Source organism: Aythya ferina (genome assembly GCF_964211825.1).
Source record: "Aythya ferina genome assembly, chromosome: 1".
Taxonomy (NCBI): domain Eukaryota; kingdom Metazoa; phylum Chordata; class Aves; order Anseriformes; family Anatidae; genus Aythya; species Aythya ferina.
The window spans coordinates 146,004,970-146,020,051 of record NC_140296.1 but is presented as its reverse complement, the minus strand read 5'-3'; the positions used below and the strand labels follow the sequence as shown (position 1 = coordinate 146,020,051).

At 37.3% G+C, this 15,082-nt stretch overlaps 1 protein-coding gene across 8 annotated transcripts in view; it reads left to right on the top strand.

Annotated features, from left to right (window-relative positions):
• DGKI (diacylglycerol kinase iota) overlaps positions 1 to 15,082 on the top strand; it is a gene marked incomplete at its 5' end in the record, with an annotated part of 213,446 nt that overhangs the window by 89,982 nt on the left and 108,382 nt on the right. For 4 of the 8 annotated variants that reach the window (XR_014685744.1, XM_084497768.1, XM_084497767.1 and 1 more), the window contains 6 exons: positions 2,099 to 2,155; positions 3,840 to 3,905; positions 7,748 to 7,819; positions 8,364 to 8,480; positions 13,992 to 14,087; positions 14,396 to 14,470. Coding sequence is in view for 7 of the 8 variants with exons in the window: in XM_084497768.1 (XP_084353894.1) it covers positions 2,099 to 2,155; positions 3,840 to 3,905; positions 7,748 to 7,819; positions 8,364 to 8,480; positions 13,992 to 14,087; positions 14,396 to 14,470 (483 nt within the window). The remainder of the gene's footprint in view (positions 1 to 2,098; positions 2,156 to 3,839; positions 3,906 to 7,747; positions 7,820 to 8,363; positions 8,481 to 13,991; positions 14,088 to 14,395; positions 14,471 to 15,082) is intronic. The other 4 variants (XM_084497769.1, XM_084497773.1, XM_084497771.1 and 1 more) reach the window with 3 other exon arrangements.

Sequence of the window (15,082 nt, the reverse complement as noted above, 5' to 3'; positions counted from 1 at the left end):
TGTGAAAAAGGAATCCTCCCCCTCTGCTGTTTTTCATTCTTGGTGGGGTATGTGTGATGAAACAAGTGGGAATATACCCATGGATTTTATAGGAGCTTCATTTTCACTCCTAGATGTTTTGCAGTGTTGTTCTCCATAAAAGAAGTTGATGCAAAACAAATTTATAGCAGCAACCCTTTGGAAAGGGTTTTTATTTTCCCAGTATTTGGGCTTGTGTTGACAAATGTCACAGTGATTGCCGTAATACCAAGTTGGAGAGGTACCATTTCCACCCCCAATGCTTTTACCCACAGTGAAATTAGCATTAGCACATGCTTTCAGCACAAAATGTTACCAGTGAATTTTTCATGACTTCCAATCATCAGGGATGCTGGCTCTCCATAGCCCAGTAAGGTGGTGGCTTTGCCAGCAGTAGCAAATGAGCACTTAGATAAAACCCATTCTGTTGAGCTTGTCTATGCTATTCTAGAAAACATAAAATTCACCTCTTGGCAGAAGGTTGTTAAGTTTGCATGCATCTTAAACTCTGTGGAGTTTAAAACTGGTATATAAGTCTTCTGTTTTTCTCTGCAAAGGTCTAAGTTGTAAGTAAAATAAATTTAAGAAATAGAGATCTTTCTAACCTACTAGGACTCAGAAATGGAATGATAGATTACAATTCCTCATGAAGAGCAATGGAGGAAGACAAATGACTATGGCTACAGTTTGTGTTATGGCTTTGTTTTCTTTTTAAGTAATGTCATTCATTTTTTTCTTTTTCCTCCCTTGAGCTATAATTTTGAAGGCCATGATTATATGAGAATAAAAACTTATTTCTGTGGGAAGTAGGAGGTTGTGTTCAAAACTGGGGAACTCGATCCTTCTACTTCCATAACAAAAGCATGGTTGTGTAGTATCCTTAAGAGTTTTACTCTTCAAAGAGTAGTCATCTTAAGTTTGAATCCATTCAATTTAGTGAATTCATTTATCCTTTGGCCTTTTCTCCTGGCTCTTTCCCTTCTTCAAAATATATTATAAATATGTCTATGTATATATATATTCCCCTGCTTACATTTCTGTTGATTTTCTTCTCTCAAAAGATCATAAAATCATAGAATGATTTGGGTTTGGGTTGGAAGGGACCTTTAAAGGTCATCTAGTTCCAAAGCTCCACCATAGGCAGGGAAACCTCCCACTAGACCAGGTTGCTCAAAGCCTCATCCAGTCTGACTTTGGTCACTTCCAGGGATGGCACATTCCAAACTTCTTTGGGCAACCTGCTCCAGTGCCTCCTCCCTGCCCCCACCCCCTATCCCTCAGCAAAGAATTTCTTTCTAAACTCTAATCTAAATCTACTGTATTACTTTAAAAATCATTATCCCTTGTCTTATAATTACAGTCACTAGTAAATTATTTAGGATTTTCTCATCAGATTCCCTTGTTAATTATTCTATGCCTTTTCTTTTTGACTTCCTAAAAAGTTCTTCTCTCCATTGAAGTTCCTGCTGTCCTCTTTCTGCCTTTCCTCTCCCATCTGAAGGAGACAATACCACTGCATGAGACAGTATTATATTCCCCAAGTGGCTTGTGATTGGGGATTGAGTGGATAAAAGCAGCCTGATCTAAACAAAAGGTAGAAATTTAGGATAATGTACACTTCCCCCCCCCCCCCCCCCCCCCCCGTAAATTAGGATGATTTTTGCACAGAACTTATTTATAAAGGCATAATGCTGGGATGTGCAAAAAGGTCTTAAAGAGTTAAATTTCCAGATCCTATAAACTTCTGAGAACTTAAGTACACTTTGGTTGCAAATGACATTCTTCAGGAAAAAAACACAGATGAAATGGTTGCCTTCTTGGCAAGGGAGAGATGGTTTAAATAATGGAACTGAGAAGGCAGCCGTAGCTTTAATGAAGGTGAAGGCTTTGTAGAGATTTAGCAAGGAGTATTATTTTGGCATGTGAAGAGATTTTCTGACATCCAGGTAAGTTACTTTCTTCAACTAGTGAAATAAATATTTTAATAGGTAACAATTACTGTGGAAGTGTGGACTAGATCAACATATTGGAATAACCTCTCAGCTCATTTTCAGTTCTAACACCTTTATTTCAATGCCAGATTAATTTTCGCTGCAAACCAACTTTCCGAGAAGGGGGTTCCAGGTCTCCAAGAGAGGTAAGTAATGGACAAATGATGGTTGCTTTTCATTTGATTTGTGGGCTGATTCACCTGGTGTGGAGCTGCAGCAGTGCTTCTAGATTCAGAGGAGTCTTAGAGTATTGATTTCCTGTGGGACCTGTTCTTCACCCCAGAATAAATGTAAAATGAATTCTAGCTGAATCGCTACATTACTTATACTGACAGGAACCACTTTGTCTTTCTGCTGTCTCTTTTCCCATTCACTCAGCCATTCTCTCTCTCTCTGTTTTTTTTTTTTTTTTTTTTTTTCTTTTTGTAGCATTTCATTTTTCTTTCTGACCTTTTTAGGTCCCTTTTTAGGACCCTGAATTAGTATTTTGGCTTTTCTGTGCTTTCCTAAACTTCCACTGAACATTTCCCTCATCATTATTATTATTTTCTTTAAAGCAACTTGAGTGTTCAAAGGTTTTTGTTAGTCAAAATATCATTCTAAAACCCCATGGTTTGCATCCAACTACTGTATGAATTCAGCTCCCTTTAAGGTACTGGGTATTTACTGTTCTTACATCTGTTTTTATAGCTATATTTATATATTTTTTACAGAGTTGGAAGTCAGTGGTTCCAAAAGAAAACAAAACGAATGAATAAAAAGCCCTAATCCCCAAACCCCTCAACAACAAAACCACCACCAACAAAAAAGGATAGTTGTTGAAACTTATTTACACATTAGATTGTGGTGGTGGTTTTTGTTGTTGTTTTTGTTTGATTGTTTTAATTAAAGAGGGAATAAAAAACAAAACAAAAAACAACAACAACAACAAAACAAACAAACAAACAAACAAAAACAAACAAACAAAAAAAAAACCCACAACCCTTACTGCTATAGTTGTTTTGGCTGCTAGTCTGGTATGATGGAAGCCCTTTTTCCATGAGTAATCACAGTACAGAAGAAGACTTGGAAGTGACTTCTGTTGCTTGTTCTGTTTCATTTTTGGTAGCTATGGGGGAGAAATATAATGCAACTTGTTTAAGAAAGAACCACTGTTCATCTTCATTTCCCCAAAAGCAGAGATGGGGAAACTCAGAGACTCTCCTCCTCTTTCTTTGGTAGGATCATGTCACAGCTTGCTCTTAGTAGAGGTAGCTCTGTTCCCTGCCACGTGAGTTCTGCTGTGCAGGCTGGCATAACAGCAGGGCACAAGTGAGGCTCCTTCTAACACCCTTGCCTGCACAGGAGCACTGCAATCCTGCACATCCTCCATTCTCTTGCCCACCTCTTGATGCCATCCAGGGTGTAAAGACTCCAGACTACTTCACTGACTTGCAATATTTTTGCCTTTTAAGGGTGTATTTCCAAGTAAAATATAACAAGGCCCTGTGTTGTGGCTAAATACATTGGCCTTTTGGTCCTTCTGTGCTCTTTATTTAGGTACTGCTTATTTTCATGTAATGTGCTTTCTTCTTTTTATAGGAGGACAACAAAGAAGTAGTTCTGGACACACTTTGACATGGATAAATAACCCTGTCTTGTCCTTTTGCTTCATGTAGTTTTGATTGTCTCTGAGGTTTTCAAGGGGGGACTACTGCATTTTACTCCAGAAATGACTGGGGGGAAGGGACCCTTTCTTTGATGTCTGTAAATCAATTTCACATAGGTGGTACCTTCTGAATGCAAGCTGCCATCACTTTCTGTAACATTTTCCTTGTCCTTCTCATGCAGAACTTTGTCCGACATCACTGGGTGCACAGGCGGAGACAGGAGGGGAAATGTAAGCAGTGTGGAAAGGTAAGACTGCCCATGCAGCACAAACACAACTCTGGGCACATATGCTTTCAGGGTAGTCAGTAGCTACTTCCCGTCATGGAATTTTTTCTTTGCTAAATACTTAACCTCTCTTAAGCAGAAAATGACAAGACTGATGTGTTGAGTGGTAGCAGCCCTGATTCACGCATGGTAAGAGAAAAGGCAGTTACACCTATGCAGGAATGAGCATATCCTATGAACTGGACCATTGTGCTGCACTGGCTAATGAAAATGATGAGGAAGAAGTCAGTGGCTCCTTGAGGTTTTTTTTTTCTTGGTTAAATCAACCCTGTGCCAATATTGCGCTCTTATAGTACTATTCTCTGCACCAAAATTGTGATTGCATATTTTTTTCAGGCTTCTGGGAAAAAAAAAAAAAAAGGCTGTTGCTTTCTGTCAGCAGACTAGGATTTGTGAGACTGCTTCACATTCACTATTGATGTGGCAAAACAAAAATTTGTTTCCAAAAAGCTATTAAAAGGAGTAAGAAGAGCCTTATCTCCTGAGGACATTTCTTCTGAAATTTTATGAACCTCTGAAATTTGGTGAGAGATATTTAAATAACACAGGGATTTTATTTTCTTTCTCTAGCACTGTTTTATGTTTTTGTTTCCGTCTTACCATCAACTGGTAAGAAAGATTGTGTCTAATCTCCATGGCGTGGCACTTTAGTCAGAAGAAATCAGATTTGTATCTGAATGCTGGTGTAGATTATTAGTTGCGGCAAGGCACACCATACAAACATGGTACCCTTTTATAAAAAGTGACATGTGAACAGTGCAAGGAGGCACTTCACAGGCAGCATTTGTATGGCATGCCATCTCTGCCATTCTACATTGGATCTCCCCTAACGGCATTTGGATTTCATTTTGCAAGGGGAGTTTTTGCTGTCTGTTACATCAAGACCTGTGCTGGTTACATGAATGTGGCCAGTGTAACCAGTCTGTCCTAAAATTCCTATCAGTCCTTACTGGTGGGGGGAAGTTCAGAAGGAATTGTATTTTTCTGCAGATGTCATGATAAAGAGGTTAAAAGAGGTTAGAGGATATAGCCAAAATATGTTGGAGCTATGGAACCCTATGTGCTATGTATGTGTGTGTGAGTGCCTTTATTAATGGGGGCCTTGATCCCCAATTATTTACGCAGATTGTAATAACCAGTTCAGTCTGAGGATTCAGGTGCTCTTTTCCTCCAAATGTGTTTCCTCTGGTATGCACAAATATTTACTTACACAGGAACAATTCACAGCAAGGAATTTCATATGTTGCACAGAAATTGATTGCCAGTGAATCAGGGCTAATCAGGTACTGATAGGCTGATATTCTCACAAAGTTTTTCTCAGTGAGGAAAGGAGGAAGAGTGAATTTTTGGTGGAGTATGGGGTCCCACAATGTTTCAACCTAATAGTCCACATCAAATCTCACTGTGACCTGTAGTACATCACTTTATTTCATCACTTTCTTTATTTGAAAATTTAGCTTTCAAATAATTACTATCTTACTTCAAACACTTATCTTTAGGAAGAATTAGTTCATATTTTTAATGCAAGTTGAGGGTGAAAAGTGTTTCATTGTTACTTACCATTAATATATTTTTATTGCTGTATCATTTTCTCTTATGACTCCCTAAAAGACAAATAGTTTACTGAATAAATGAAAAGCAGTCCAACCAGAACCAGACAAGCTGCTCAGTCAGTCCATGTGTTTAAAATATATCATTGATGGGCTGAGGAATTAATGTCCTGAATTTTAGGTTTTTTAGTATAGATTTTGGGAGACGATTTCTCTCCTGCTTTTTACAGACCAGAACAAAACTAAACATTTCATGACCATGAGAGGATGATTATTTTTAATACTTTGGGACAAGAAAGAGTAAGATTTGTAAGAAACAGTAAGAAGCACTAGACTAAGTGAATAAGAATAAAGTGCTTTGTCCAGTTTCAGCACTTGTCATACATACTGTCTCTCTGTTTGCTCTTGTGCAATGGAAATGCTTTTGTACTGAATAGAAGATTGGATCTGCCCAGGCAGAAGCAGCTGGATGGCTTGTCTTTGTGAAGCCATTTAGACATGATCTGTTACTAAACTCGAACATACTAAATCATCCCCATTATGAAGAACCTGCTCTTTGAGTTTCTCTGAATTTAAGACCTTAGATACCAGGGTAAGGATTTAAAAAAAATTCTAGACAGAAGTGGCGTAAGTTAAAAGTTTAGGGACTTGTCCTAAGTTAGTGGTGTGGTCTATCTGGCAAGTTGGTTTGAATACACACTAGGGACACCTGAAGAACTAGCTGAAATGTATATTTCTGCATAGCAGGTAGATGGGGAGAACCTCCTCCCCATCAGTGCACTGATAGGGCTGTCCTCAGCTCCTGCTTATGGACAGACTGTAGCTCAGTCTTGCAGCTGACAAGAGCATTGTACCTCTGGATGAGTTTTTGGTTGTTTATTTCTCCTTGCTCTGTTTGTCATTGTCAAGCATACCATTAGTGTCCTAATAGTCTCATTTTTCCTGCATGTATCCGTCTTGCATATATTCATCTCATTCCACAGCAGCTAGGACCTTAATTATGGATGCAGTGAAGAAACGTCCTTCTAGATGTTACTAAATCAGATTACTATAATTCTTTTCCTTGGGTCTTGGATATTGACCAGCATGTGGGAAATTTAGGTAGTACTCAGTTTATCAAAAAGAAAACTGACTCATAACCTCACGACCTGATAGAGAGACTTTCAATTAGGCAGAAAATTCTGGGTACTGAAAGGCTACTTAATGTGGTAAAGAAAGGCCTGATAAAAGACAGAGAAAAAAGGATCCAGACAACTGCAAATTGAAATAAATCTAGACTTAACATTGAAGGTGTCTATGACAAACTGTTCAGTGGAGTGCTGGACATTAACCCAGATCAACTCTTTTTCAGGTTAAATAAGCTTTAAGTGAACACAAATTTTTAGGCTATAACTCTAGTTACACTTTGTCACCTGTGTTATGTGCAAGAAGAGTATATTTGACCCAATGGTCTTTTCCAGACTTAGAATTTAGAGGAAAAAGATACATCTGCTGAAATAGCATTCTACAAAATTAAACTCTTCTGTAGGAGAATAAAATCTCATATTTGATGATAATGTTTTTTTTTTTTTTTTTTTTTTTTTTTCTCTTTAAACCTATAGAAATATACATATAAATAACTTTTTTATTTGAATTAGACTTTTTTTTTTTTTGAGTTGACTAAAAGGATTTTGATCTGAGTCAGCTTAATAAAACAGTAAACTTAATTTCCCAAATGAAACATTTCCAGACGGACAACATAGTTGATTCAACTGTGCATTAAAAAAAAATAAATAATAACAATAATAAAAAAATCATTTTTTTAAATATATATATATATTTAGGAAAAAAAAGACTGCAATGAAAGAATGTTCTGTTCCACAGAAAATCTGAATCTTAGTCATATCTCTAGAAACCCATTAAAATAGTCATTCCTTGTCTGTTTCTTCTTCTTCCTTTCCCTGTTTAACTCTACAATTTTAAAAATGCATTAAAATGTTTCTGTCTCTAAAGATTGGGGGGAGGGTGGGGATGAGGGAGTGAGATAGAGAGATAGAGGAGTGCGCACATGCCTTAGCTGAAGAACCTTCTCTATGAATCCTGTTATTATTATATCCCTACAAAATCATTTTGATGGTTAAGGGCTTGGAGGCTGGACCAAAGTATCTGACTGCACTGAACTGATTTAGCCTATCAGTTTCCCAACAAGAGCTTAAGTTGTAAATTTTGTTGTAGTCAGGAGGAATTTAATTCTTTTTCTCCTGTTTGTTGTAGGGCTTTCAGCAGAAGTTCTCCTTCCATAGTAAAGAGATTGTGGCCATCAGTTGTTCCTGGTGCAAGCTGGCGGTAAGTGGACAGTATTCAAGGCAAGTGGTAGCAGCTTCACTGAGTGGCCTCAAAGCAATTAATTCTGTTTGTCCCTGCTTTCAGGGTTCCTTCTCTCAGTGAATCACCCCCAGTTTTGCCATTTCTTTTCCTTTTGCTCAAAACCACCATAATTTTAGCTGATTAACACATGAATCCTTCCAGGAGAAGAGTCTTGCTGCCCAGTGTAGTCACTGGCTACCTACCATCAACACAACACTGCTGCCAGCTCAAAGAGTCAAAGGGATTTTAATACATTTAGCACTGTCAGGATGGTTTATGAGCTTTAATCTTTGTTTATCTATGTAGGAGAGATTTTTTTTCCCCATTGGTATAAACCATGGCTAAGAAAGGTGATCTTTAGTTTTATGTTCTTAAAGCTCCTAGGATTTGGGGGTGAACTTGAGGATGACACAATTGGGAGCATTGGTCCAGTTTTCTCAGTGTCATTCTCTTCTTCCTCTCCATGCTTCTCCTTTGTCTTTCGTGACCTCCTTATTGACTGTACTCATTTGCTTCTCTCCAGTTTCACAACAAAGTCACCTGCTTCATGCTACATCACATTGAGGAGCCGTGTTCCCTGGGGGCTCACGCAGCTGTCATTGTGCCTCCCACCTGGATCATTAAGGTGAAGAAACCTCAGGTAACTGCATGCTGCTGTCTGTTTCTGAAGCTGTATGGCTGTACAGGGCCAGCCTGGCTTCGGCACTCAGTAGTCCTCCACTAAGGCATGCTTATTCAACCTTGTCTCTCTCCCTGATACCCAGCATACATCCATGGTGACTATGAACCCGTATCCTCCTTCCCTTCCATCTAGCCATCAGTAGGTTTCCCTCTTTGGGTTGATTACCAGCAAACATGACTTTTGTTCTGAGCAATGCAGCTCAGGTTTGTTCCTCTTAACTGTGACTTCAGCTAGCATACTGCAAGAAATACACTGTGTTGGAGGTCAAGCATGCTCCATTAAATAGAGCTGAGCAAATACAGGGAAAACTGTTAACAAACATTCACTTGAACTGCAGTAAGAATTCACTGTAACTGATCTGACATGCCTCTGAATTTTTCATCAAAGAACTCTTAAACAATCATGTCTTATTCACATCAGCTTACTGCTAGCAGTAAGCCCACATGCTCATTTAGTTGCAGGTAAAAAGGACAAGAGTTCAAAGCTTTGCAATGGATGTGATATGTTTTAGAGAGGTTAATTCACTAATCAACACAATAGGGAGAGAAGGTATCCAAAAGAGAACTGGCCAAAAATTAAAAGGGGATTTCTGTCATGGAAGACATAGGTGGTGGTTGTAGTTGTTTTGATTCCAGGTAGAACTGAAAGAAACAGACAAACACACACTGAACAAAAGCGACTTTCATACACTTTTTGGTATAGTGCCTTACAAAAACAGGAAGATTATTGAATTTGTTATATAATTTCTAGCTTACTAACCCTCCTCCTCCCCCCCCCCCCCTTTTTTGTGAGCCAACAGTACACTACTGTTACCTTTATTTATAAACAAAATCAGGAAGAGGTTATTAAAAACAACAAATACTAATTTTAATGAAAAGAAAATAAACTAATAAAAACAATATTATCCATATTTGAACTAATTAAGAAGCCTTTCTTTAATCTTTTAAGCTTTTATTTTGGTCTATTTTATTTATTTTGGGGGTTTCTATTAATTTTTGCTTTTTTTTTTTTTTTTTTTTTTTTTTTGCATTTTTTATTTTGCATTTGTCTTATTTTTATATTAAAAAATACACTTGTAGTTTTCTCCTGATTTGATGGTTGCCCAAAGAAGGATAATTTTCTTAGAATATTTTTAGACAGTTTGCTTTCTTGTCCATTATTTTTTCAGAAAAGTTCAAAAGAGAATCTTATCTAGTTAATTATAATTCATGGGGAAAAAAGTACTTTAAATGCATGTTGTAAAAGTTAGGCTTAATGAAAATATCTATTAGTTCTGTCTGCCTGAGTCATGAATGGAAAGGAAGTACTTCAGTCCAATTTTCCCTCCCATCATGTGTCAAGTCTTTGAAATTCATGGTCAGTAGCATGCAAAAATCTTACCTTGAATAACTGAGGCCTTAGATAAATTGGAATGATACGTAGCACAGAGAATGGGCAAGTTTCCACAACATTTCTGAACAACAATACCCAGTGCAGTATTAGTTTTGTGGAATGCATCTGTTGCTGTGGAAAATATTAATACATCTTTCAGATGCATCTTTAGATTTTTGGCAGAAATCTTGTTTGCTTTTACTCTTATTTTATTATCATTATTATTTTAGGAAGTTTTCTTTCCTCCTGCTGTTTCTGGCCAGCTCTACTTCTGTGTACTGTGACCCCTTTAACCCTATATGTGTGTTTGGTGAACACTATGGTTGCATTCAATCCACATAATACAAACACAATATTCAAGTTTTTGTAAATTCAGATAGTAAATAAGTATGTGTAATGAGCAATCTGTTTTTCACATAATTCCATAATTGGAGTAAATTTGGCTAGAAGCTTTTTGGTTATAAATTATTTTCTCAGCTCTAATTAACTACTCATATTGATCACGGGCAACTCCTGAAGTGAATTCCCTACTCATGAAGCTGATTTTAGTCATGCCTTCATCCTTTTTATTGTTTTTTAGTTTCAAGCAAATAAGGTGGCTTTTTTTTTTAGCAAATCCTTGTCCTGATTTTTGATTTTTCTTTTTACTGCTACGAAAAATGTTTTCACATGCTTAGCTACAACATGGGTCACCACCTTTCAGATATTGGACTTGAATAAAGAGCATACTCCCCTTCTGATTACCAGCAATGTTGTAGTAGTAAAACTTGATGTAACTGGTTAAGGATAAATCTTTGCTTATACCCTTAACTTTCTAAGCGGGGAGTTTTTGCTGCTTGCAAGCAATTGATTGCAAGAAGAAGAATATTACAAATGGTTCAAATAGTTCTGGGATAGGTGGTAGCCCTGTCTGTAATGACCCATTTTCATAAATGGAAAATTCCCGGTACTGATTTCATTTTATTCAGAATGTGAGCCAATTCCGTAATGCCTTTACTGATTTCCAGTATTTATGTACTGTGTTAGCAGCACTTTGATACCACCTCTGATTTCCTGGGGTTCAAATCAATTCTGTCTTCTAGTCTGTGAAAGCTGTCAACCCTATTGACCTGTCGCATTTTGTTATAAGTCAGGCTTGGTAGTGCAAGTGGTGTTAGTGCTAGGAATAGACTATCTGTGCATATGCTCTGGGAGAAAAGAAGACAATGAGAAGGTGTACATCTGGCTGATGAACTTAATAATTCCATCTCTCTTCTGTTTGGGAAGGCAAAGGCAGTAACTGTAAGATTCCATTTTATTTTATTTTATTATTTTATTTTTCCTCTTCAAGGTGAGTAAACATATTTTCTCCTTCTACTCCTCCTTCAAGGACCTTCAAAAAGTGTTAGTGAATCTTTATACTTCTGAGTTTATTTCTTTCCTCAATTGCTGGCTACAGCTGTCTTGCCCGACTGCAGTTTGTGAACAACCAGAAGATGGTCAAGATTGACCTTCTCAGAAGCTGTTAATTGTTTACATCATTTGAAACCCAACATGTCAAAAGCCTTTGAAAGTGAAGACTGAAATGTTGCAAAGGAAAAGGTTGAATGGGTTCATTAAATCTGCTCAAGATAGTCTGTGGCCCTCGCACCAACCAATACCATGCAAGGACTCTAATTCTTTTGTTCATTTAGCTAAGCTTGTTTAGAACTATAGTGACCATGCAATAATACCAAAAATCTCTCTTTGAAGATGGCCAAACTGACATCCACAAAGGAGAGGTTTCCTCTCTAGATGCAAGTTAGGATTTACTTATGGTGCACAGTTAAAGGTATGCTTTGCTATCAAGTATTATGCTGAATAACGTTATATGTTTGTAAAAATACTCATCACCTTGTTATGTGGACAAGGTAGTACACATCCATTTCTTCAGTTCCATGTGTGAAGACTGATGATTACTCTTGGCTGTTATTCTGCATGTTTGCAAAGAGAACCTGCATATGTTTAATCAGCTTTTTGCCTTTCGTCTGCTATAGATGTGCAGTTATCATTATTATAACAAAGATTTAGGTTCTCTTAACACTATATACATAAGCATGCTAAAAAAAAAGAAAAGCAAAATAACATAGTTGTGTGGTAACATATGTTATTGCTTTTTGAGTGTAGAAATGAAAAAAATATTATGATGGAGGCTTAGACTAAAACCCTTTCTGTAATATAGTTGTATGCCTCTTCCCAACCCAACCATAGGCAAGAAAAGAGTTATGCTATGATGGGATTTAATGACAATTACACTTAAACAGTCTTTAAATTATTTGTTGAAGTAGGCAATACTTTGTTGAACTATCTTTACTCTTTCCAGAAGAATTTCACTGGCCTTAATTAAAGAATTAATTAAGATTAACTGGCCTTCTATTGTGGAGGCAGAATAACATGTACAGTCCTTCAAGTGGTACAGTTAAGTACTTTCCTGACATAATACCTGACTTGAGTTACAGGCTATGATTTGCCCGTAGAGTTCACTGCGCATTACCAATAAGATAAGTATTTTAAATTTTACACCGGGAGAGACTGGAGCACAAGGAAAAGTCTTGATATGCCCATGACCTTTCAGCAGGTAGCTGGGAAGATATAACTGTGGATAGACTAATCTCTCATCTGTCCTATTTTGCCCCACTTCAGGGAGGATCCTTTAACAGAAATCAGCTGAGAAAATAGGCCAAGAACCCTACTGCTTGCGGCTGCCTGTTGGAGCTCTGAGGCCAATGTACTGTACCTTTATACTGATATAAAGACTTTTGTCTACCTTCAGTCTGACTTCTATGTAGGGCAATGAAAGACTATGAAGGTGATACTGTCCATCCACTTCTGTGGTCAGTGCAGTCTTCATGATTTATCATGTTTTCAAGATCACTTGGTATCAGAGTAGGGAAGAATAAGAATGCCTTCTTAGATAGTTTCTCAAACTATGACATAAGAGGGCAAATACCAAGGAATTGCTTTGCTGAGCCATATTTTCTTCAGTATTTTCAGTAAGCAATGAGGCACGAATACATCAATGTCCACAAGAAAAGTTGGGAGGTGACAAAAAGTTTGGGACCTTTTGCTCTACAGCAGGCTTCTCTTGGTCTGGTTGAAAAAGAAGAGGATAGTGTCTTTAGCAATTTAAATTAACTGTTAATGTTTCCACATTTCAGAGAAGCCAGGAAACACTAACTTCTGCATCTGATGTGTTGTACTGGGGTTTTGAAATTCTGGAAGTAGCTGTTAGGTATACCAAGAGAGAATCTAGTACCTTTTCTTATTAACATAATGGCATTACTGCTTAGTGAACAGGATTAAGTAGGGACATATCACTACTTACAGGCTTGGTGATCTCTGATCATTAATTTCTTTTGAATACACTTTTGAATAACATTGGGACAGAAATTAACTTCTGGATGAGCTGAGTGATCTTGCTTCCCTCTTGAAGCCAGAAAAAATCAATTAACTTTCTTTTAATTTCCTGTGTTACTTTCTTTCCTAGTAATGCATAGACTAAGAGCTGAAATACTTGGGAAATATTTACGTTATTTCCTATAATACAAAATCTCATTCATATGGAAAAGGAAAGGTTTTCGTGCTGATATGATATCAGGTAATACATTTTAAGGAAAAACAATAATTCCTTTTTTGGTATGTTCTTATCAACCAGAAGACCTTTATGGTTCAGTGTTATTAAGTAGGCTATTACCAACCTGGATTAGCTGCAGGTTTTTTTAGTTTCTGCAAAAATGCAAGCAATTTTGCATTCCATCCCCTCCTTCTCCCTGTGGTTCAGTGATATTATTTAAACCAAGCAAACAAACAAAAACCACAAATCCTTAAATGTTAACAGGTCACACTGTTCCTCACCAGATGATCACACAAGCTTCCTGACAAGCTGGAACTATCTCTGCAGTGCCAGCATCATACACCATAGTGCCTATGTTATGTTGAGTCATAGTGGTTGCCAGTGATAAAACTTGCTTTCTTTCCTAAAATAAATAAATAAATAAAAAAAAATCAAAAACCAAAACACACACAAAAAAACATGAAAAATATCTCATTTATCATGTTTTTTATTACATCTTTATGCAGGTGGTCTCCATACCAGGAGACGAGCCTGATTGGGCAGGAGACTGGAGCCCCGAAGGGAAAATGGGCGTCTCCTACCCCTATTGGGAGGGTTGGCAGGTACAACATGTGGTGTTATGTGAGTCTATGGGAGCATCTGATCTTTTTCCCCCCTCACAGCGTGGGAAAGTTTCCAGTTCCAAAGCACCAGTCTGGTCTCCGTGTGTGGCTTTCTCCATAAACGGTGGTGTGGAAGTGTAAAGCATGCAGCGCATGTGATTTAAATCTTGAGCATGAGCCAAATACTCTTATCATTCTCCAAGTGGACATGCATGGAAGAGCTTCATAAAGGGGCTCTGTCTGTGCCTGTCTTCTCAATTTTGTTTTGCTTTTCATGTGTTTTGTTTTTTTTTTTTTCTTTAACATAGAACTCATTAAAGACTTCAACGCGACGAAAGAAGAGAACATCTTTTAAAAGAAAAGCCAGCAAAAGAGGCAATGAAGTAAGTATTTCAGAGCTTTGAAAACCAGTCTCCTTTTATTTGAATATATAAATGCAGATTTTAAAGTTTTTTTTTTTCACTTTTTTTTTTATATATATATATATTTAAAAAATATTATTTTTTACTGCAAAATTTCATATTACTGAATATGTTGTGAGAAAAGACATATTTTGTCAAAAACTCATGAGAAGTCTCTTATTTGCTGAATTAATTTTTTCAAGAAACAACATAGCAGACTCCAGGACTACCACCAGACTAATGAAACAGTATTCCCTTGGGGTGTAAAAGACTCAGCTTAGTCACCTGGTTTCAACTAGGTGGAACAGGATTGTAAAAATGGGGTTGTGAAATCCATGGTGAGTGTATCGACTGCAAGGGTCTCAGTTTGGGGGTGGTTTGCAGGTCCAGTTGGAGAATGTCTCCCTTGGTTGATCTCCAGTTGGAGATATTCTGCTTGTGTGAAATTTGACGTTGGGCCACAGAGAAAAAAATCATACTAATGGTCCTATGGTTAGGTTTACTTATTTTCTTACTAAATTGTCTTAGCTGGATACATTTAGTCTCAGCTGAGCACCATATTATCATGGCTATGCTGCTTCCAACACCCAAAGT